This window comes from Phaenicophaeus curvirostris, assembly GCF_032191515.1.
Source record: "Phaenicophaeus curvirostris isolate KB17595 chromosome W unlocalized genomic scaffold, BPBGC_Pcur_1.0 scaffold_35, whole genome shotgun sequence".
Lineage (NCBI taxonomy): Eukaryota > Metazoa > Chordata > Aves > Cuculiformes > Cuculidae > Phaenicophaeus > Phaenicophaeus curvirostris.
In genome coordinates, this window is record NW_027206664.1 from 2,551,959 (window position 1) to 2,575,597 (window position 23,639).

The 23,639-nt window shown below is 43.5% G+C and overlaps 1 protein-coding gene across 1 annotated transcript in view; it reads left to right on the forward strand.

The window, feature by feature from the left end:
- Positions 1-244: 244 nt before the first annotated feature.
- LOC138733835 (ubiquitin-conjugating enzyme E2 R2-like) overlaps positions 245-23,639 on the forward strand; it is a 48,691-nt gene continuing 25,296 nt past the window's right edge. The window contains exon 1 of the mRNA XM_069881350.1: positions 245-510. Coding sequence (XP_069737451.1) covers positions 334-510 — 177 coding nt within the window. The 5' untranslated portion in view covers positions 245-333. The remainder of the gene's footprint in view (positions 511-23,639) is intronic.

Below are 23,639 nucleotides of genomic sequence, written 5' to 3' on the forward strand. Positions count from 1 at the left end.
GCCCCCTCCAGCCTACTCAGCCAAGCACATGGCTTCTCTACTAACCCTAGCCGTAGGGGAGATGCGGGCCTGGCCCGTACGGAGCTAACGCAGGACTAACCTATTAGACCGAATCGCCCTGCGGTGGGGGAGCGCTGCCCCTTTAAACACGCCGGTAGGGGCGGGGCTCGCTGTGCAGGGGAACGTGGTGCCGCGGCGCGATGAGGTCAGCGGTAAGCGGGTACCGTCACAAAAGGAAGTGTTGGCAAGTGTTGGCAGTAGCCGTCATCGCGGGCCGGGGCCGGGGCCGGGGCCGGGGCCGGGGCCGGGGCCTCGCCCACGCCAACGAAAGCCATGGCCCAGCAGCAGATGAGCAGCTCGCAGAAGGCGCTGATGCTGGAGCTGAAGTCGCTGCAGGAGGAGCCGGTAGAGGGCTTCCGTATCACCCTAGTGGACGAATCCGACCTCTACAACTGGGAGGTGGCGATCTTCGGGCCTCCCAACACCCTCTACGAGGGTGGGTACTTCAAGGTACGGCCTTCACCGCTGCCCTGTCCGCAGACTGGGCCTCCCACTATCGCGGTGGTCCTGGGGAGTCGCTGCTGGGCCTCTTTGTCGGGCTCAGGGAGGCCGCTGCCAGCCCTCCAGCCCCCACGGGATCGAGAGGGAGGGAAGCCTGGCGCCCCTGGCTACTGCCCTTCCACCCCGTTGCCTGGTGGGCTGCGGCCGGTGTGCAGGGCGGGCTGGTGTCTGAAATAAGGAAAATGCTCTCTTTGCACCTCTTTGACAAGAGCTACTGCTGTTACAAGCTGGTTCAACATATCAACAGATTCTGGTTTCAGTTGCTAGTCCTGTACCTCTAGCATTTGATAAATTGAAGCAAAAAAAACCTTCCCCAGAATGTTTAAATGGTAGGTTATCAATACCTTGGTGTTGGCCAAGGTATTGATAACCTACCATTTAAAGCCAGGGGCCTCTTAAAAGTCCAAGTGCAGCATTTAAATATATTTTATCAACTAACATAGCATGCTCAGATCTGCTGCAGTACTTCATAGTTTAGGACCTCCTAGCTAGATGGAAAGAGCAGCAGCCTTCAGAAGTGACTTTTGGTGAGGAACTGCTTGTATCAGTGAGGGATAGGAGCAGTCCTGAACCACAATCCCCAGCCTTGTGATCAGTTGAAGGTGCACATCTGCCGCGGAGGTTCAATCAACCTTTGCCTCATCTAGTGGCTTTATTCTTCATCATACTGAATAGCTACATAATGTTTTGGACAACCCTTTGCTTAAGTTCCAGATTACCACCCTTGAGGAAGGAGTTGAGCTGTTCCATGCTTTGGCTACATCTCATTCCTACTTTTGCCTTTCCAGCAAGCTCAGGTTCAGTGATGTTAAATCCTCCTAAGAGGTCCAGGGATAAGAGCAAATGTCTGTCCCTCGGCTATTGTCAGCAAGAAATTGCCAGTTTGACAGGTAAAGGTTCTGGTAAAATCAGTTGTGTTGGGCTACGAGTATTAACTGCAATAAGTGAACTTCATTTTTGCTCCTTGACTCCTTCAGAGTTTAAGGGTGAAAGGTGGGTAGCCTTTGTGTGTCTAAGATGTTGATTTGCTCACAACTGATTCAGTTATTGAGGGCTCTTGTGTGACAAACGGAAGATTTTTCTCAGAATGAAATGCTTGTGCCCAGGTCTTAGATAGTGCCAGTTGCTTCTTTCTTAGGTCAACTGGGAAGGCCGTGGTGTGATAAGACAGGTCTTTAGTTCAGTCTCTACCAGGCTATGTGGTGTTCTGAATTGCTCAGGAAACAATGGGAATGTGCTTTTCTGGTTTTGCAGGCAGTGCCTGAGCAGTGGAGAACTAGATTGTGCTGTAATCTGCAAAACTACATGTGAGCACTTCACTGATGCCACCTTTCTGCCATAGGCATCTTCTGTTCAGCTGAGAGGGTCCTTTGCTAGTGGCAGGAGAACTTTTTCGCAGCCCATACTTAAAAGGAGGCCACCACAATAAAGGTTATTAAGCTGTTATCTGGTGATAGGTTCTATTTGGGCTAGATTTCAGTGGCTGATGGTTGTGCAGGTGAAACTTTAACCATCTCAGTTGACTACTGATTGATCTCTGTTTGCCTTGAAGTTCATTGTCTTTGATGCTTGGGCCTTCAGAGCCTAGAGGCTTATAAACCTCTGCTCAATGATCAAGCAATGTTTTCAGGATAGTTGCAGAACTATTAGTGTTTCCCTGCAGCTTACTCAAAGCTTTGCATGTTAAGCACGATTGCACCTTAGCATCACAGCTTTTGATTCCTTTTAAAAAAGGAAATTATTCTCACTTTTATAGTTGAATGGTTTTCTTATTCTGGGAGCCAACCTTTCAGGGAAGGTGCAAGTGAGAAATGATACAAATAGAAATTTCATAATTAAACATGTAGTGCTTCCCAGAAGCATGGCTTGACCCCAAGTATGCTGTGTCAAGAAGCGTGTTTAATATATGGAGCAAAAGTCAATATTAAGAGCTACTTCAGAGGTGATTTAGGCTGAGTAGATGAAAATGAGTACACCTAACATGAAAGGAAACAAGAAAAATTTACTGCATTGTTAGAGTTGCTATTTGATTGTTCTTAAGGCAATTTATTTCATAAAGTATTTTTGCTTATTTTGGGTAGAATAATGATCTCTAAAAGCACTCACCTTCATTAAAAGAATGGACCTCTTAAAATGTATTGAAGAAAACTGAATTTCATCTCGGTGGTCCCAATCATTTCTCTTGCAGAATAATAACCATACCCACACTTTGTAGTTGAGTGCCTTTCAGTGGTGCATTAAGCAGTGTAACTTGAGAGGCTAACATATCTTCTGTACCTTTTAGGTGTCTTGTAGCTATTGTCCAAATTACTTCTAACTTGTCATTCATGTGGTAACGAAATGTCCATACCCAAATGCTTCAGATGAAGGTGTGTGGTGCTTCTCAGTTAAGGTGGAAAGAAAAGGCCTTGTCTGTTCTTAGTCATAGAATCATAGAATGACCAGGTTGGAAGAGACCCACCGGATCATCGAGTCCAACCGTTCCTATCAAACACTAAACCATATCCCTCAGCACCTCATCCACCCGTGCCTTAAACACCTCCAGGGAAGGTGACTCAACCACCTCCCTGGGCAGCCTGTTCCAGTGCCTAATGACCCTTTCTGTAAAGAATTTTTTCCTAACGTCTAGCCTAAACCTCCCCTGGCGGAGCTTGAGGCCGTTACCTCTTGTCCTGTCCCCTGTCACTTGGGAGAAGAGGCCAGCACCCTCCTCTCTACAACGTCCTTTCAGGTAGTTGTAGAGAGCAATGAGGTCTCCCCTCAGCCTCCTCTTCTCCAGGCTAAACAACCCCAGCTCTCTCAGCCGCTCCTCATAAGGCCTGTTCTCCAGCCCTTTCACCAGCTTTGTTGCTCTTCTCTGGACTCGTTCCAGAGCCTCAACATCCTTCTTGTGGTGAGGGGCCCAGAAATGAACACAGTATTCGAGGAGCGGTCTCACCAGTGCCGAGTACAGAGGGAGGATAACCTCCCTGGACCTGCTGGTCACACCGTTTCTGATACAAGCCAAGATGCCATTGGCCTTCTTGGCCACCTGGGCACACTGCTGGCTCATGCTGTTGTGATTGAGACCAGCCCTGCAGAGAAGGACTTGGGGGTGCTGCTTGATAAGCTTGACATGAGCTGACAATGTGCGCTCGCAGCCCAGAAGGCCAACCGTATCCTGGGCTGCATCAAAAGAAGAATGGCCAGCAGGTCAAGGGAGATGATTGTGCCCCTCTATTCCTCTCTTGTGAGACCTCATCTGGAGTATTGTGTCCAGTTCTGGAATCCTCGACATAAGATGGATATGGAGCTGCTGGAACAGGTCCAGAGGAGGGCCATGAAAATGATCAGAGGGCTGCAGCACCTCCCATATGAGGACAGACTGAGAGAATTGGAGTTGTTTAGTCTGGAGAAGAAAAGGCTCCAGGGAGGACCTTCTAGTGGCCTTCCGGTACCTGAAGGGGGCCACAAGAAAGCTGTGGAGGGACTTTTTACAAGGGTATGTAGTGATAGGATGAGGGGGAATGGCTTTAAATTGGAGAGGGGAAGATTTAGATTAGACATTAGGAGGAAATTCTTCACAATGCGAGTGGTAAGGCACTGGGAAGTTATGGATGCTCCACCCCTGGAGGTGATCAAGGCCAGGTTGTATGGTGCCTTGAGCAGCCTGGTCTAGTGGGATATGTCCCTACCCATGGCAGAGTGGTTTGAACTGGATATTTAAGGTCCCTTCCAATCCAAGCCATTCTATGATTCTGAAAGTTTTGGGGATTTTTCTTCCTTTCTTTTGTTAAGTCTAGAGCGATGACTTCTGTACACTAGAAATAAGAATAAATACAGTATGTTTCCTGGAACACAGGAAATGTAATGGGGTTTGCAGTGTTGTCATCCAACCTCTATTCTAAATCTTTCTAATAAAAACATTACTATGATGGAGGTGTTGTATGACAGATGAACATGATGATGTCACTGGGAAGGAGATTTTCTCGGAAGAGACTGGAGTTTTGTTAAACTACTTCTATGATACGCAACCTTTGCAACTGTAGTAATGCAGAAAAACTGGATGACAAAAAGTAGGCTTTAAGCTCAGCCTAATATTAATACTTGGTTGGCATGTTGAATTTGGATTTTCATTTGCAGATTAAAAACTAGATGATGTCATCTTAAAGAGGGTTATGGGAAATCGGCTTCTTCCAAGAAAATTTTGTGTCTGTTGCTATATGCTTTTATGGCCTACCAAATGTCTTCTGTTGGGTAGTAGCCCACAAGCTTTCTTTGGTATGTATTTAGTTGAGCTTTGTTTGGTAAAGCTGTTAAAATTGTTGTCACGTGTACTCTGAATGTGAGTTGCAATGATCTAATGTTTGACTGGGTGAAAAGGGGATATGCAGTCCAGAACTGATCATCTGTCAGGCCCTTTGTGTGGGTGAAGCATGATGGTACTTGTCAAGAACAGTCTGAGGATGCTACACAAACAGGATGAGAGAACCAATTCCATGTATTGTTCTAGATCCTCATCTGAAGGATTTGGGGCTTAGATTGGAAGAGTCATATAGAAGTATGGGAGCTTTATACACCTTTTAATGTGAGTTATAGCCAAAATGTTCTTTGACAAGAGTAAGAGGCAGTATGATTTAGTGAATAGGATAGGGACCAAGTCTTCTATCTGTAATGAGTTTGTATCCATGATCCTGGATAAACTAACATTTTTATGTAAAATGGATATATCTTATTAATAGCATAGTTGATTAAATCTGTAGGTAGAAAGTATTTTGCTTTTTATAAATAGTAGACGGGAAGGCTTTCTTCCAAAACAAGTTCGATTTGTATGTTTACAAGTACAGTAATTATTTGGAATAGCTGAAGAAATTATCCAAGTGAATAGCTTACAGGCTGCTTAAGCACAAAAGCAAAGAGATTTTTTTATTTATTTTTTTTAACAGCAACTTTGGCTTATTCCTGTCTTTTAATAATAAAAACCTGAGTAGTTTCCTGAAGCACCCCAGCACTAATCCTAATGTACTGACAAGTCACGCTCCTCTGCACAGACTTTGTCCATGAGGCAGCTGCAGCAATTCTCCAAGAGCAAAACATAAAGCTGGGGTTGTGTAACGAGCTGGGCGAGGAGGAGGATGTTCCTGCTGTGGAAGAGAAAGCCATCAAGTCAAGGCCTGGGTATGTAGGCTTGCTGGGGGAGACCTATGCTATGAAGGCTTCACAAATAATTCTCAGAAAGAGCGTATCGGGGAGAATCTGGGTAAACTCATTGGAGGAGGCAAAGCTATGCCTTGGCTGCCTCATCCTTTGAAATGTCAGAAGGATCTGCACCAACTCTGGAGCTACCCAGCTTTTTTGCCTCCTACCTCTGGGATTTCTTTTTTGAATTATCTTAATAGTTCCAGCTCCTTGTGCCCTTCTACAGCCATGCCAGGTTGTCTCTCCTGTGCTTTGAAGACTTAAGTTCAAAATAAAGCCTCTATGCATAGTGAAACTGGCGTGTGGGATTTGATGTCAAGTGTGGAAAGGATTTCAGCTCTGTAGCGTGGCCAGGGAAACAGCCTGGTGTGGCGCTTCATGGAACTGGCACATTTGCAGGGCAAGATTTCATTCTAGTAAGTTAAGACGAGGTTTAAAGTATGTTACTGACGTGCCTCTGAGTTCTATTGTGCTTGGCACCTGAAGTGCAATTACCCAGGCTGTGCCACAACACTGAACTTAAAACACATGGGCAGAAAGCCAAATTCTATGCTTATCAAGCACTTCAGATAGAAAACTACAGCACAACTGACCTTTCCTTTTATAAGGAAAGCTGATGTTTCTAACTGCCAGAGGCTTCTTGGCTTTGATTACACAACATTTATCAATGTATTTACAATACTTATTTGCTACAATAGTGTTTGGTCACAGTTTAATGTGATTGCCATGTAGAGTTTGATTTTTCAGGCAGAATATGAAGTCTTTTTTTCTTTTCTAGTTTTGTTAACCATGTATTAATATGTACACTGAAAGGAACCACTTCTACCACTACCATGGACTTCTGGAGGGCAGACTTTGGCCTGTTTGGGTCCCTGGTTGAGAATCCCTTGGGAAACAGTCCTGAAGGGCAAAGGGGTCCAGGAAGGCTGGGCCTTTTTCAAGAAGGAAATCTTAAAGGTGCAGAAGCAGGCTGTCCCCATGTGCTGCAAGACGATCCAGAAGTGAAGATGAACGGCCTGGCTGAACAGGGAGCTTTTGCTGGGACTCAAGAAGAAAGAGAGTATACCACTTTTGGAAGAAAGGGCAGGCAAATCAAAAAGAGTGCAGAGATCTCGTTAGGTCATGCAGAGGGAGAATTAGAAAGGCAAAAGCCCAGCTGGAACTCAATCTGGCCACTGTTGTAAGAGACAACAAAAAATGTTTTTACAAATACATGAAGAACAAAAACACCCAAGGAGAATCTCCATCCTTTATTGGGTATCAAGGGGAACATTGCTACCAAGGGTGAGGAGACGGCTGAGGTGCTTAATGCCTTCTTTGCCTCAGTCTTTAATAGTCAGACCAGTTATCCCTAGGGTATTCAGCCCCCTGAGCTGGAAGACAGGGATGGAGAGTAGGGTAAACCCCCCATCATCCAGGAGGAAGCAGTCAACGATCTGCTATGCCACCTGGACACTCAGGTCTATGAGACTGGATGGGGATCCACCCAAGAGTACTGAGGAAGCTGGTGGAGGAGCTTGCTAAGCTATTCCCCATAATTTATCAGCAGTCCTGGTCAACAGGGGAGATCCCAGATGACTGGAGTCTTGCCAATGTGATGCTCATCTGCAAGAAGAGCTGGAAGGAGGATTCAGGGAACTATAGGCCTGACCTTGGTACCAGGAATGATTACGGAGCGGTTCATCTTGAATGTGCTCACCAAGCAAGTGCAGGTCAACCAGGGCATCAGGCCCAGCAAGCATGGGTTCATGAAAGGCAGGTCTTGCTTGACCAACCTGATCTCCTTCTATGGCCAGGTGACCCACCTAGTGGATGAGGGAAAGACTGTGGTTGTGTGAGAAATGTCCTCTTAGCCAATAGAAACAGGCTCAGATAGATTCCTTAGTGAAGCACACTTTATTCACATTCATGCATGAACAGGTGTTCCACCAAGTTGGCACACACCTGTACACACTTAGCACATCTTTTATTTCTAACCCTCCACCCCCACCTACCAGATTGTCCCTACCTTATTTCCCCATTGGCTGGGTACTTTAAGGTTTACAGACTATCCGGTGCTCCTAATTAGCCGATCAAGTCTCCTGCCCCTGTTCACATCTCCCACCATCTCCCCAGTTGCCCCCTCCCCTTATCTAGATACTTCCTTCTATGGTTTTGGATTTCTTTGAACTCTTCAGGCTTGCCCCTTTAACCGCAATATCGGTTTGCACTGATATTACCATGTGTTCTACAAGGATAATCATTGTTATGTGTTTTTAATCTTTGGCTGCAGACCTAACTTACATGAGGCACAAAGTTTTGGATGTCTTTGTTGCTGGTCCTTATCGGGAAAAATTCAGTGCCTATGTTGCAAAAACAACATTTCTTTTGCTGAACAGTTGCTGAACATGAGCCAGCAGTGTGCCCAGGTGGCCAAGAAGGCAAATAGCATCCTGGTTTCTATCAAAAATGGTGTGGCCAGTAGGAGCAGGGAAGTGATTGTCCTGTACATGGCACTGATGAGGCCACACCTCGAATCCTGTGTTCAGTTTTGGACCCATCAATACAAGAAGGATTTTGAGTTGTTGGAGTGCATCCAGAGAAGGGCAGTGAAGCTAGTGAAGGGGCTTGAGAATGAGTTTTATGAGGAGTGGCTGAGGGAACTGGGGTTGTTTAGCCTGGAGAAGAGGAGGCTGAGGGAGAGATCTTATCACTGTCTACAACTACCTGAAAGGAGGTTGTAGGGAGGTGGACGTTTGTCTCTTCTCTCAAGTAACAACTGATAGGACGAGGGGAAATGGCCTCAAGTTCCATCAGGGGAGGTTTAGATTGGATATCAGGAAAAATTGTTTTACTGAAAGAGTGCTGAAGCATTGGAACAGGCTTCCCAGGGAACTAAGAGTCTCCTTCCCTAGAGGTGTTCAAAAAACATATAGATCATAGAATCATAGAATGACCAGGTTGGAAGAGACCCACCGTATCATTGAGTCCAACCATTCCTATCAAACAGTAAACCATGCCCCTTAGCACCTCGTCCACCCGTGCCTTAAAAACCTCCAGGGAAGGGTGAATCAACCCCCTCCCTGGGCAGCCTGTTCCAGTGCCCAATGACCCTTTCTGTGAAGAATTTTTTCCTAATGTCCAGCCTAAATCTCCCCTGGCGGAAATTGAGGCCATTCCCTCTTTTCCTGTCCCCCGTCACTTGGGAGAAGAGGCCAGCACCCTCCTCTCTACAACCTCCTTTCAGGTAGTTGTAGAGAGCAATGAGGTCTCCCCTCAGCCTCCTCTTCTCCAGGCTAAACAACCCCAGCTCTCTCAGCCGCTCCTCATAAGACCTGTTCTCCAGCCTCCTTCACCAGCTTGGTTGCTCTTCTCTGGACTCGCTCCAGAGCCTCAACATCCTTCTTGTGGTGAGGGGCCCAGAAATGAACACAGGATTCGAGGAGCGGTCTCACCAGTGCCGAGTAAAGAGGGAGAATAACCTCCCTGGACCTGCTGGTCACACCGATTCTGATACAAGCCAAGATGCCATTGGCCTTCTTGGCCACCTGGGCACACTGCTGGCTCATGTTCAGTCGGCTGTCAACCAACACCCCCAGGTCCCTCTCCTCCAGGCAGCTTTCTAGACAGACTTCTCCTAGTCTGTAGCACTGCATAGGGTTGTTGTGCCCCAAGTGCAGGACCTGGCATTTGGCCTTGTTAAACCTCATGCCATTGGACTCTGCCCAGCGGTCCAGCCTGTTCAGATCCCTTTGCAGAGCCTCCCTACCCTCCAGCAGATCAACACTTCCACCCAGCTTAGTGTCGTCTGTAAACTTGCTAAGGGTGCACTCAATGCCTTCATCCAGGTCATTGATAAAGACATTAAACAGGGCTGGACCCAGCACTGAGCCCTGGGGAACCCCCCTTGTCACTGGCCTCCAGCTGGATTTCACACCATTTCCCACCACTCTCTGGGCCCGGCCAGCCAACCAGTTTTCCACCCAGGAGAGTGTGCGCCTGTCCAGGCCAGAGGCTGACAGTTTCCTAAGCAGAATGCTGTGAGAAACTGTGTCAAAGGCTTTACTGAAGTCCAGGAAGACCACATCCACAGCCTTTCCCTCATCCAGCAGCCGAGTCACTTTGTCATAGAAGGTGATCAGGTTAGTTTGGCAAGACCTGCCTTTTGTGAACCCATGTTGACTGGGCCTGATCACCTGGTTCTCTTGCATGTGCTTCATGATAGCACTCAAGATCACCTGTTCCATGACTTTGCCTGGCACTGAGGTCAGACTGTCAGGCCTGTAGTTCCCTGGATCCTCCCTGTGACCCTTCTTGTAGATGGGCACAACATCAGCCAGCCTCCAGTCCAGTGGGACTTCCCCAGTCTTCCAGGACTGTTGGAAGATGATGGGAAGGGGTTTGGCCAGCACATCCGCCAGCTCCTTCAATACCCTTGGGTGAATCCCATCCGGCCCCATAGACTTGTGGGTGTGGCACTTCAGGACATTGTTTAGTGGTCATGTTGTTCTTGTAGATGGTTGCACTTGATGTTAAAGGTCTTTTCCAACCTTAATGATTCTATGATCCTAGCTAATTTGTGAGTTGCATTACTGGATCCCGTTCTGCTACTTTCAGTTTAACCATCATCATCTTACACATGGCTATGGTAAAGGAAGAATGGTAGTTGTTGTTCAGACATCTTGGATGTCTGATCTGGAGATTGTTTAGATTTACTAGGATACTGGAGAGGCCTCCATTTTGTGATTTTGATTCTTTGTTATTCCATCCTCAAATACGTTTGTTCTAGGCAAGTTTGGTTGTTCAAGATCAAATTTCCATTTAAAGTTAAGGAATAATCCAGGTTTCTCAAATTATCTGTGCTATGTTTTTGTTGCAATATTTTTATCCCATATGATGTTGCCTTATAACTCTATCACAGTTTTAGAGCAATCTGTGATGAGTAGTGTAAAGAATTGTGCAGAGGTGCCCAAAGTGTCATTAACTTCAGTACAGAAGAGTGATATTAAGGGCCACCCTGTTTGCTGAAATCAATAAAAAAAATAAACTCCCTAAACAAAGTATTTTGTTTACAGAGGAGATGTTGCTTTTATTTTGTGCAGGGTGCTAGGAAGATCTTCCACAAAACTAGCACACTTGCTGCAAACCCCAAAGGCCTATTTATACAAAACTATGTTTAAAATCCCACCTAGCAAATAAAATTGTTACACTTATCTAATACATATATTCGTTACACAATTCTACTTTAACACAAAATTGCTTATTTCTTTCCACATCCTTAGTTAGGATAAGGATGCCCTTCAGGTGATCCTTAAACAATCACAAATTCTCCCTATCTGATATCCATCCCTTTCCTTGTTTCATCACACGTTTTCAACCTTGAGTCAATTAAGTATGGCATTTATAATTTTCTTAAGACTAAGTGTATACATCCCTGGGCAGAGACCAGGATGTTTATATTAAGTGTCTGCATCTCTGGGATCTGGATGTTTGTAGTAAATAAATGAGGTGCAAAATAAATTCTCCTTATCCCCTTAGGTAACAATCCCACTTATTTTAAGTGCCAATCTTTGTATTGGGGCTTGAAGGGGTACTGCCATCTCTTATCTGGGGACAACTGTCCCCCCTTCAGGGCTTTGGCTTATGCAAGAAATTTAATATGTGGTTCACAGCCTAGAGTATTGGTCAGCCTTGGCTTGTTGCTTGGAGATGTGTTCAGGAGGCTAAGCCTATATCTTCTTTTTTAGGGGGGTTAACGTAGTCATCAGGCTGTGAGTTTATGCTGAAGAATCCTTCCTTCCCCTTGAAACTTCTGCCTCCTGGGCTTTTGGCTGCATAGTGGGGTAGGGCCAAAACCCAGCCAGCAATGAGGAACGTGCCTCTGTAGCCTAAGGTGTTCAACTGGAAGGAGGGATTGCTTCTGTTTCTCAGCTTGCTTTCTAGTGTATAATATTTATAATCCTGAAAGAAAGAAGTAGAAATGGACTCGATAACCAATGTGGTTATTAAGTAGGTATTCTTTATTCGGCACTGGAGGAGCACTGGGATTTGTCCTCAGAATGCTTCTACCCAACAGTGAATTCAGAGAACTTTGTATGCACAGAGGTGTCTTCATATTCATATTTTTTCCATGAAATGACAAGCATGCCTTATTCCTGGAACCTCATTGTATATCCAGGGGGTTAAAATTAATCTCATCCAGAGTCGTTAAAGCTTGGCCATACCTGAGCAGTTAATCTTAACAAATCTGGGTGACAAGAAGATAAGTGTTATAGAAGATAAGTCATTGTTATCTTAGTTGTTAATCTTGTTTTAACACATTGCAGTTGACGTTCTATTCCCCCTTTTCAAGGCCTTTGCAAATTCTTTTGCAAAAAAAATATTTTTCTGATTCTATTTCGTGTCTGATCTGATTTCTTTTACGTGTCTCATAATCTCCTACTGTTCACTGACAACACCAAAATGCACATTGAAACACTATATAGGTTAACAAAGCTAATAATCCCAATGCTACAACACAAGGAAAAAGTTGTTTTAACTAGGATAAATTTGGAAGTGAAGATGCTAACCAAGAAAGATCTATACCTTCCTGCTCTTGTATGGAGCTAAGGAGGCCATACAAATTTTTTTATAGAGGTTTTTACAGTCTGGGATTGATTGGTCAATTGGAAACAATCCATGCCCTCACAATCAGAAAATCCTTTATGATATCTTAATAACAGATAATCAATTGCAGCTTTATTTTCTAGAACTGCTGCATGAAGTTGTCTAGTTTCAAAATTTAAGGCCTCCAGAGCTCGAGAGGTGTACTTGAGGCTCCTTGCATAGCTACAAATAAATCTCTTCTAAGTATTATAATTCATGGGCACGGCTACTCCTGGTGTTAAAAGGAAGCCAGTGTAATTTCAGCTTTATATGACAAAGTTTTGACAACCACGTATAGTTTTGCAAGGTATGAATGCTTGTGGGGCTTCCCAAAGCACATGAAGTAAATATAAATATGTTTTGTACTGAAGAACCAGCTTTTAAACAAAAGGCCATGCTATTGTATAAGCCAGCTCTTCCCAAATGTTTATAGAGGCATCCCACTTATGGGAAAATAAAGCTTCTCCTAATGGATACATTAACAATTTTCCACCTTTACAGTTTACTTTACTTTAGTTAGCCTTAATTTTAAAGGTGTTAAGTGTTCTGTTGTCTGCTGGCTGGTAGGTGATTTCTTCACTGGAGAAAAGTCAATCCAAGTCGGCTGTTCTTTCACCTTGATTGCTGCGAAGGCTGTTAACAATACTTGGTATGGTCCATTCCACTGTTCTCCCAACAATTTTCCTGTAAAATCTTTAACATAAACCCCATCCCCAGGTGTAAAAGAATGTACAGGTTGATCTAAATCTCTAGCCCGTGCATCTAATACAGGTTGGGGTTTGGGTTTGTTTGTTTGTTTTTCCTTTTTTTTGTTTCTCAAGCAAGTTGAGCTGGTTTTGCAAGCTGATCAAACACTGTTGTAAATAATTCTCATCTATTTGTGTAAGATTTTCTCCTGTATACTGCAATTGATATACGGAGCAAATGCCTTCCTTGGACCTTGGCTTGGTTTGAATCCTAAGCAAGTCCAAACGAAGTGCTTGATGCCAATACAAATTGGCTTCTTGACAAATTTTAGCTAATTGCTGTTTTATCAGCAACAATCTGATGATTACGTTTCTCCACCTGGCCGCTAGCCTGTGGTCAGTATGGAGGATGTAACTGCCAATCAATTCTTAAAATTTCACTAATTTTTTTACCACTTTAGCACAAATGTGTACCTCTATCTGACGATATCACTACAGGCACTCCGAACCAAGGTATACTTTCATTCAACGATACCCTTGTGACTTCTCTTGCTTTATTTGCATTCCTGTTCACCAATTTCTTACTCAGTTGTTTATACAGAACATCTGTGCCCCAATGGTTTTTTCTATGCTCATCTAAGACCAATTTCCGTAGTACTCCTAGTGGTACTATTATTTGTCTGTATGGAACACAAAACCACCCATCATTTCCTTCCCTTCCTGTCATATTGTTAGTCAAGTTCCTATCTTCCTTTGAATACTTTTCCAATTTTAAATCAGAATCAAGGATTTGAAACATCAGGTAGACCTAAAGCCTTCATCAATTCCTTCTTTAATTGTCCAAATGTCCTTCTTGCCTCCCTGGTCCCTGCCAGTTTTAACAATCACATTGGATAGTCTTTCAATAGTTCATGCAGTGGTTTTACTAAGAGTCCATAGTTATATATACATAAATGACACCAACTTGTCATTCTTAGAAAGGTTCTGAGCTCCTTCTCTCCTCCAGAGATCTCAAATCCGAGGTAAGTAACTTGTTGCATAGGCTGGTCCTCCTGCTGAGAGACCTGATACCCACTCAGTCCCCAAAAGTTCTATAGACTTACAGTCTGTTGCACACAGTCCTCCTTAGTTTGTGTAATTATCAGGAGGTCATCCACATACTGCAGCAGGGTTCCAGTCCCAGGTTTCCAGGTCTTGAGCCAGCTAGTTCCCAAAAATAGTTGGGCTGTTCTTAATACTTTGAGGCAATACTGTCCAGGTTAGTTGTGTTTTTCTACCTGTTTCAGTGTTTTCCCATTCACAGGCAAATAATTTTTGGCTTTCTTCAGCCAAGATCAAGCAGAAGAAGGCATCCTTTAAATCCAGTACAGTAAACCACATTTGATCAGTTTTCAATTCGATCAACAAGGTATAGGATTTTGCTACTACTGGATGTAGATCTTCTACAGTTTTATTTATGGCCCTTAAATCTTGTATTAATCTATAGCTTTTTCCACCTGGTTTCTTTACAGGCAATATTGGAGTATTTTATTCTGATTTACATTCTTTTGATAACTCATATTGCAAAAATTTGTCAATAATCTCTTTTATCCCCTTGTGATCTAATCGCATTGGTTATTACCTGGCACTCACAGGGGTGGCCTCTGGCTTCAATTTTACCTTTGCATGCTCCACATTTCTGTCCTTGCCAGGTATTTCAGAAGCCCACACACCTGGATAAACCTATTCCAAAATCCCTGCTGGTACTAGTGTTTCGTTTTCCGCCTGTATTAAAGACAAACTCAATACTTTGATTAGTTGATGGTCTCTCACTTTAAATTTTATTCCTCCTGATTCACAATTATTTCTGCCTCTGACTGCTTTAATAAATCTCCTCCCAGTAATGGTCTAGGGGCTCCCAGCAAATGTCAAATTCATGTGTACCCGCTTGTTTTCCCAATTCATATTTAATAGACTGCATAAAGAATGCTTTTTCAGTTTGGCCGGTAGCTCCTATTACAATCACAAAATCTTTATTTAGATCAGTTTTTGGGTTAAAACAGAAACTGACTTATGGAAAATAACTCCACAACACGGAAGTTGTAAAGTAGGTATGTATACCGTATCTATCCCATATCTATCAAAATTCAACCTCCTTACCACTATTCCCTAGCTTTATTTTAACCAGTGGATCCTCTAGGGTAAATTCCCCAGGTACCTGTCATTCAAGCTCAGCTACAACACCTGATCCTGGGGGACTGTGTCCTGATTCCAGACACCCTCCTTTCCAATGTCCAGAGCCTTTACAGTACACACACTGATTGTTTCTTAATCCCAGACCGCATTCTTTTGACACCTCTGGGTGATTTTGCAAAGTGAAAAACATAACTGCATTCATTACTTCATCCCACTTCTCACACCTCAAGAACAACATTAATTGCAACAAGGTGTTAATGTGCCATTAAATGGACACTTTTCCCCATAATCAAGCTTATACACCGGCCACCACTGATTACAGGTTTTCTTATCAGAGTTTTTCTGATTGTTGCACCACCTGGTGGACCACCAATCTCCTTCCAATGATCTAAAATGCATCCCCATGGACTTTTCTTTAAAGTGTGGCCACTCTGCCAGCCTCCCATCTTATGGGTTCTATATTCTGTCTCCCCAGCTGCAAATCACTTGCACTGTATAGGTGGATCTTTCCTTGTTGTCCCAATCCATCCAAACCTTACCCTTAGGACAACTAAAATCCCAACCATGTTACCCAAAATTTCCTGTTACACCATATGCATTATAACGCAAATATAGGTGTACACTGATTATCAGAATGTAATGGACACCAATCGATCATCCATATACAACCTGGACAAAGCTCACAGTTATTTCTACGACAAAACAAATACAATTTTATACAAATACCAAATCCTACAAAAATAACACACAACACAGCAACATTAACTTGAATAAGCCAAACTAGCACATAGAAACCAAATATTCACATAAACTTTCACACAACTCCAGATTCTTTGGTTAATATCGCCTTTACAACCAAGGCCTCCACACAGAAACCAAATATTCACCTTTACAACCAAGACCCAAGCAGCTTCAATGTATGCCCATGAGGCGTTAGCAGTCTGGCATACCCTCACCCTGTGTTATACAGCAACAATTTATGAGTGGCTACCAAACAGAATGGTCCCCAAACCCAAAAGTAAAATTTCTAAAGAATACCTTTAATCAGATGGTCCTTGTCTGTCCCCACAGCAATCCAATTGAAGAGTCTCTCTGGAGAAATCTCTGGGGGTACCCAAAAGAGTCCCAATCTCAAATGGGTCCTGCAGCCGGGCAGAGAGGTGTCCCATGTGGGGTGCCAAATCTGAAACAAAGAAAGAACAAAGAACTTTGTATACACAGAAGTGTCTTCATATTCATATTTTTTCCATGAAATGACAAGCGCCCCTTATTCCTGCAACTTCATTGCAGATCCAGGGGGTTAAAATTATTCCCTCCCAGAGTCATTAAAGCTTGGCCATACCTGAGTCTTAATGACTTTTGGTGACAAGAAGATATGGGTAGTTATCTAGTAGTTTATCTTGTTTTAACACATTGCAGTTGATGTTTCATCTCACCATTTGCAAATCACCATTTCAAACCTGGCAGCTTTTTCCAAGCTCTGTGCTCTGAGCAGCCAGGCTCCTTTGTTTTCTGGCTTGGGGTTTTTCATCGTTTCTGGGCAGTGGCCTGATACTAAGGGGAAAGCTGAAGAGAGCTGAGTTTTAACACCCTTTAAGGTAGGACATCCATCCAGAAGGTGGAGGATGCAGGTTAAAGTGTCTGAATAAGTTGTCCCAATGTAGCTTTTTTTTTTTTTTTTTGAGAAAATAGGGTGATAATCTGAACCAAATGCATGGTAAAAGTGGTCACGTACAGGATTTCAAGCTCTGAGTCAAACTAATACACATATCTATGTGTAATCTTAAGTTCAGTATTAAATTCTGAGTTCGATGTTCAGAACACGTCAAGGCATCCCCTTCCTTGTCAATTCTGCTGGACGGGTGACCTAGCACTACTGAGAAGGAATATATGGAGAATCCTGATCCTGAGTTAAGACCTGGAGTTCCCCAAGGTGGGTCCCTAGTCAGCACTGGCTCCTGAGATGCATTTTGCAAGCACCAGACTCAGTCATGTTCACCCATGCAATCCTTACAGTTTCATTCCTGGCAGCGTCCAGAAAATCAAAGCATAAGCTACTTGTAAGTAGCTATTAATTAATCCCTTCCGGAGAGTGCAGAATCCTTTTTTCCTGTTTAAACGTCTGTTTTTATCTTTTTGGAGGACACTTCGATTACATATGGAGTAAGGAGGTATCCTCAACCAGTTCCTGTTCTGTGCTCAGTGCCTAGCTATGTATTTATGGGAGAAAAATCTTTCAGTGTAACATGAAGATGACTTCAAAATCCATCCTTGTAAACACTCGGTCATTGGCTGATTTTTTTAAAAATTTTTTTTGCATACCATTAGGGTTTTTTCCTGGTGAAATGTTCTCATTAGTTTGCTGTAGTCAGTTGTCTCTTGGATGAAGCTGGGATTTTGAAAGACATCATTTCACATTGGAAGCAACTTTAAGGTCCTATGATAACATGTACAAGAATATTGGATTAGTCAATGTTTAATTTGTAAATTGAAAATGTGGTTGTGGCTTTTTGTGTTAAACTACTGAACTGTAAGGCTAATGGACTAGTGATGCAGACTTCCATGATCATTAATCTTATATTGCACTAGCTATGTTTAAAGCTGACTGTTCACAATAAAAAAGCAAATGAGTGATGTGTTACCTTAGATATAATTAGATAAGCTGCCTTGTATGTTTATTTTGATGATTAGAGAAGAAGCATAAAAAAAACCTATGATATAGGCTGCAGTGCCCAGTGTAGAAGTGATTGTACAATGAACATGACCTTTGCAGTGCATATGGCTTAGTGCACTGTATGGGTTACCTCACTTTGGGTTTGCTGAGATTTTTTTTTCCCTGCTGAGAGAATGACAGCATTTTTATCCTAATGACTGTAGCCAGTAAAAAGGCCCTATGTGAAATATGAAATCTGGTGTCCACAAGCACAGTACCCTGAAAGGTTGGGCAACATTGCAGCAAATGCGAATGAGCTTGTGCTGCTTATATTGTTGCTTGGATATTCCTCAGGTCACTTCCCTGGCATCCAGCTCCTTGATTTTCCTTCTGAGGAAGATCAGAACTGTTGAACCTGAAACACTGTCCCACTAGCTGTTAATAAGAGCTGTAAACAGCCGCTGTATTCAACCTTTGTTGAACCTGCAGGCTTTCTGTCTTGAAAAGATTATGTGACTTTGCTAAGCAACACTAAACAATAGTATATTATGTAGAAATTTGTTTTGAAACACTTTGAAGCCATAAAGTGCCACTTTAACTTACAGCACTCCACCAACTCAAGGATGGCCTTGGTTACTATAGGAATAAGTATAAGCATTGGCCTTTCTGCATACCAATGCCCTGTGTTATCACTTCTAGGGAGAAACTGTCTGAAAACCATGCAGTTAGTTTTCAGAAAATGAAGTTACTTAGAGGAGACTGAGTTAGAGTCAGAAAACTGATTCCCCTTTAGCTCAAATCACAACATTCCACCCTTTATTCCATACTATTTATATCATGCTCAGGTAATTACTACTTATATCTTCAAATATACATATATACACACATATGTATTGCCGATTCATGATTTTCCACACAAAAGTAAGTTCACGATTGTGGGTGTCCATCCATTATAGCAGTCTCTCAGGGCAAGAAGAACAGTGTGAGGATTCATGATGGTTCGTGCCCACAGGCTGCAGGTTAGAGATGTCAACCTCGAGAAGGTCACTGGATGCCACATAGAATCATAGAATCATAGAATCATAGAATCACCAGGTTGGAAAAGACCCATCGGATCATTGAGTCTAACCATTCCTATCAAATACTAAACCATGCCCCTCAGCACCTCATCCACCCGTCCCTTAAACACCTCCATGAGGAAGCTAGCTCTTTATCCTGATAAACACTTAGTAAATACTGGTAGTAATATAGTTTAAGATTGAGCATTCTCGTCCAGAGTCAGATTTCCTTGAGGTACACATTGAACTTCACTATCCTCCAGCATTACCCACCAAGTATGTCCAGGCCTTTGAGCAAAAGCCACATCACAAAGGGGCTTGCTTTTGACTGAAGCAGGAGAAACCCAAACAGTTTTCCCCAACAAATTATTTTCATGCATCACAGAGACTTTATCCCTTTCTACCATATGTAGAAGGTCTGATTGAGCAGGACCAGCTCCATTGGTAGATCCTCTGGCGTTAACTAACCAAGTGGTTTCTGCCAAATGCTTATCCCAATTTTTAAATGTACCACCTCCCATTGCTTTCAGGGCAGTCTTTAATACTCCATTATATCACTCGGTTTTCCCTGAGGATGGTGCATGATAGGGAATATGATGCATCCATTCAGTACCATGTTCTTTGGCCCAGGTATCTATAAGATTGTTTTTGAAATGAGTACCATTCTCTGACTCAGTTCTTTCTGGAGAGCCACGCCTCCACAAAACTTGCTTTTCAAGGCCCAGGATAGTGTTACAGTCAGTGGCATGAGGCACTGGTTATGTTTCCAGCCATCCGGTGGTTGTTTCCACCATTGTAAGCTCATAATGCTTACCCTGGCAGGTTTTAGGGAGTGTGATGCAGTCAATTTGCTAGGCCTCCCCATATTTATATTTCAGCCATCATCCCCCACGCCATAAAGGTTTAGCTTACTTTCTTGCCACTCATGTTTCACGATCATGGATAACCTGTGCAAAAGTGTCCATGGTTAAATCCACCCCTTGTATAATTTGCTTTTGAGCCTTTGTATCTTTGACTCCAGAATCTTAGGGGTTGACCTCATGTCTCCCCGAGTGCTTTCCGCCAAAGGCTCTGGGTAGAACCATTGTCTCCAGCTGCAATGTAGACCACATTTTTGATGTCTTGTCCAGTTCGAACTGGCCCCAGAGCTACTGTGTGCACAATCTCTTGTTTAATTTGTTCAAAGGCTTATCGTTACTTAGGGCCCCAGTGAAAACTGTTTGTCTTTTGGGATACCTCATAGAGAGGTCTCACAATCTCATTGTAAGCAGGAATATGTATTCTCCAGAACCCCACAACACCTAGGAAGGCTTGTGTTTCCTTTTTGTTAGTTGGTGGGGACATAGCTATTATTTTGTTGATCACATCTAATGGGATTTGGTGACGCCCACCTTGCCTTAATTACTAAAAACTGGATCTCTTGTGCAGGTCCCTTGACCTTGCTTCTCTTTATAGCAAAACTGGCTGTCAAGAGAATGTTTATTTTCTCACTTTTCTCAAACTTCCTCTGCTGTGTTACCCCATACGATGATGTCATCAATTTATTGCAGATGTTATCAATTTATTGCAGATGTTCTGGAGCTCCACTCTTCTCCAGTGCTGTCTGGATCAGTCCATGGCAAATGGTGGGGCTGTGTTTCCACCCCTGGGGCAGTCAATTCCAGGTGCATTGGATGCCCCTCCAGGAAAAAGCGAACTGTGGCCTGCACTCTGCTGCTAAAGGAATAGAGAAAAAGGCATTAGCAATATCAGTTGTGGCAGACCACCTGGCTGCCTTTGATTCCAGTTCATATTGCAGTTCTAACATGTCTGGTATGGCAGCACTAAGCAGGGGCATAACCTCATTTAGACCACAATAATCCACTGTTAATCTCCATTCGTTATTAACCTTTTGCACAGGCCATATAGGACTGTTAAATGGTGAACGAGTTTTACTGATCACTTCTTGATTTTCCAGTTGTCAGATCAGCTTCCATATGGGAATCACAGAGTCTTGGTTGGTGTGATACTGTCATCAATGCACCATGGTGTTAGCAATTGGCACCTGTTGGTCTTCAACCTTCAGCAATCCCACAGCAGAAGGGTTCTCTGTAAGACCAGGCAAGGTAGACATCTGTTTAACATTCTCAGTCTCTACAGCTACTCTACTAAAGGCCCACTTAGACCCTTTTGGGTCTTTAAAGTACCCTCTTTCAAGGGTCAAGGATGCAGGACGCATTAGGTCCAGTTACAATGGGGTATTTTTCCCATTTATTCCTGGTTAGGCTCACTTCGGCCTCCACTACAGTCACTTCTGGAGACCCTCCTGTCACTCCAGAATTAGTGACAGATTCTGTCCCTTTATGATTCAAAGGCAATAGGGTGCACTGTGCACCAGTATCTACAAGGGCTAGTTCGTGGTTCTCTTGTGCCAGGCCATCAAATCCACGCATTCCAATAAACTCTCTTGTCCCTCTTCTCCACCTGGCTGGAGACAGAGCCCCTCTAATTTGGAACATAGTATCCATCAAGGAATGGATTTGTTTGGATCATAGAGGGTTGAGACCAATCCTGCTTACCCATACCTTCTAGGTAGGAATTAGATTCCCATCCACTGGATACTGGAGCAACATTTCTCTTGAAAGAAATTCTACATGTCTTTTGTTTTAATGCGTGAACCCATGGCTCGAGGGCAGCAGTAGGTTGTCCATCCCATCTCCTCATGTCCTCTCTGTGGTCACACAGGAAAAACCACAGGATGCATTGTGGTGTTTGCTGGGTCTTCTGGACTGTTTTCACAGGAGGATGTTTTTTCTTAATGGCTGAGATGTGGGTCTGTGAGAAGTAGGATCCATCCTCCTTGTGAGACAGTTTATCAAATAATTTGTCGAATAAGCATTCGGATCTTTGTTCAGCTCTGTGAAATCTTTCAGATAATTTCTTCAGAGCTATCTAGGTCTATGATTTCAGCTCCATTGTCCCAGCACCAGAGCAACCAGGAAGCAATTGGCTCACCCTCATGACGGCTGAAGTCTTTTCTTAAAAGTCACAACTCCTTAATGGATAAGGATTTGCTGATTGCCTCTGGTTCCAATTGTCCTGAATCATCCTCCTGCTGATCCTGTGATGGCACTGGTTTCGAAGGATTTTGTTGTCATGAAGGACTTGGTGATCATGAAGAACTCTTTGGTTGCTATGAAGGACCCCATCCTGGGTCTTTTTACTGCACCAGAATAGGAGCTGTTTCTTCTTCACTCTCATCCTCATCCTTGCTAACTGCCTTTTCAGGCTGTTTCTCCTCCTCTCCTGAGGTTTGTTTGTGTTTCCTTGTCCTCACAGGGGCAACTGACACCAATATGGATTGAGCAGGAGTGTCCATAGTAGCTGTATGCTTAGCCATGGTACTTGCAACCTCTGGCACTGGTATGGATTCAGTAGGAGTGTCCGTAGTAGCTGTTGAAATGCTTGCCACAACAGAATCTGGTTCATATTGAGTGACTGATTCTCTGGTAACCACTGACACAGGTTTGTCACCACTGACACAGGTTTGTCACCACTGACACAGGTTTAGGTCGAGTAGTTGTCCCTGTAGCTGCTGTGCTTGTGATGGCTGGTGCTGTCTGAGTAGTTACAGTGCTCATTAGGGCTGGTACTGTCTGGGTGGCTATGGTTCTTGTTTTCCAAGATACAGTCTTAGATCTGCATTTTGCAGGGACTGTTATTGAAGCCATACACTTGGTGGAAGCTGAGGCGATTGCATAACTCTTACGGTAGTACCTTACTAATCTAATTACATACCTCACCTGAAACACATTAAATAAATTTAGTAATAAATTCAGAAGCATTATTAACGACATAATGCTATTTTGCTCAACATCTAGTGGAATCAGCTCAGTATAATATGAGGAAGTGTAGTTCCCCCAGTTCAGCTCCTCTGACTGGCAGCCAAACTGAGTGCCCTCCTTATCCCAGACAAGGCCAAAAGTGTAATTAAAACCAAAGTTCACTAAATAAGCCCAAGGTTCTCAGGTAAGGCCACAGCTACACGTATCACTAGGTATATTACAATGAGGCCACAAGTAATGAGTATCACTTTCATCCAGCGCTTAAAACTGCTGACTGCCAGAATGATGCAGAGAGCAAGTAAGCCATAACGTATCTTCTGTCTCACGTGCCACACTGAGGAAACCAGCTGTAAACAGAATTCCACAAAGGTATCATACGGTATTTTAAACCCCAAATTCACAGGGAAATGGATTACTATAAATATTACCATATAGACCCTCCATGATGTAACATGCCTTTTCCCAGCACCTATAATTGATAACAAACAAGGTAAAACTGAGACCCACTACACAGCTGACCACCACAAGTCCTATGACCCCTTTGTCGGCACTAGCACCTGCATCATTGCTGTGAATGTTCTTTTAATCAACAGTTGGAAGAGGTTTTCAAGAACAAAATGTAATATTTTTCTCAAAAACAGCATAAACTAGCTATCCATCTGATTTTCCAACCCTTCAGCTCTCAAGGGAAAAAGCTGCAACGCTTTCTAATTCTACTTTGCAAATGTCACCCTGATAAGAGTCGAACTGGGAGCTTTGGGCTTGCAGTGCTGGCACTCTGCCAACTCAGCTTTATCAGCAGAGCTGGACAAGGCTGCCGGCTGACCTGCTGCCTAAGCTGAGAGGCACAGACTTTTCAAGATAAAAGTCTGGTGCAGTC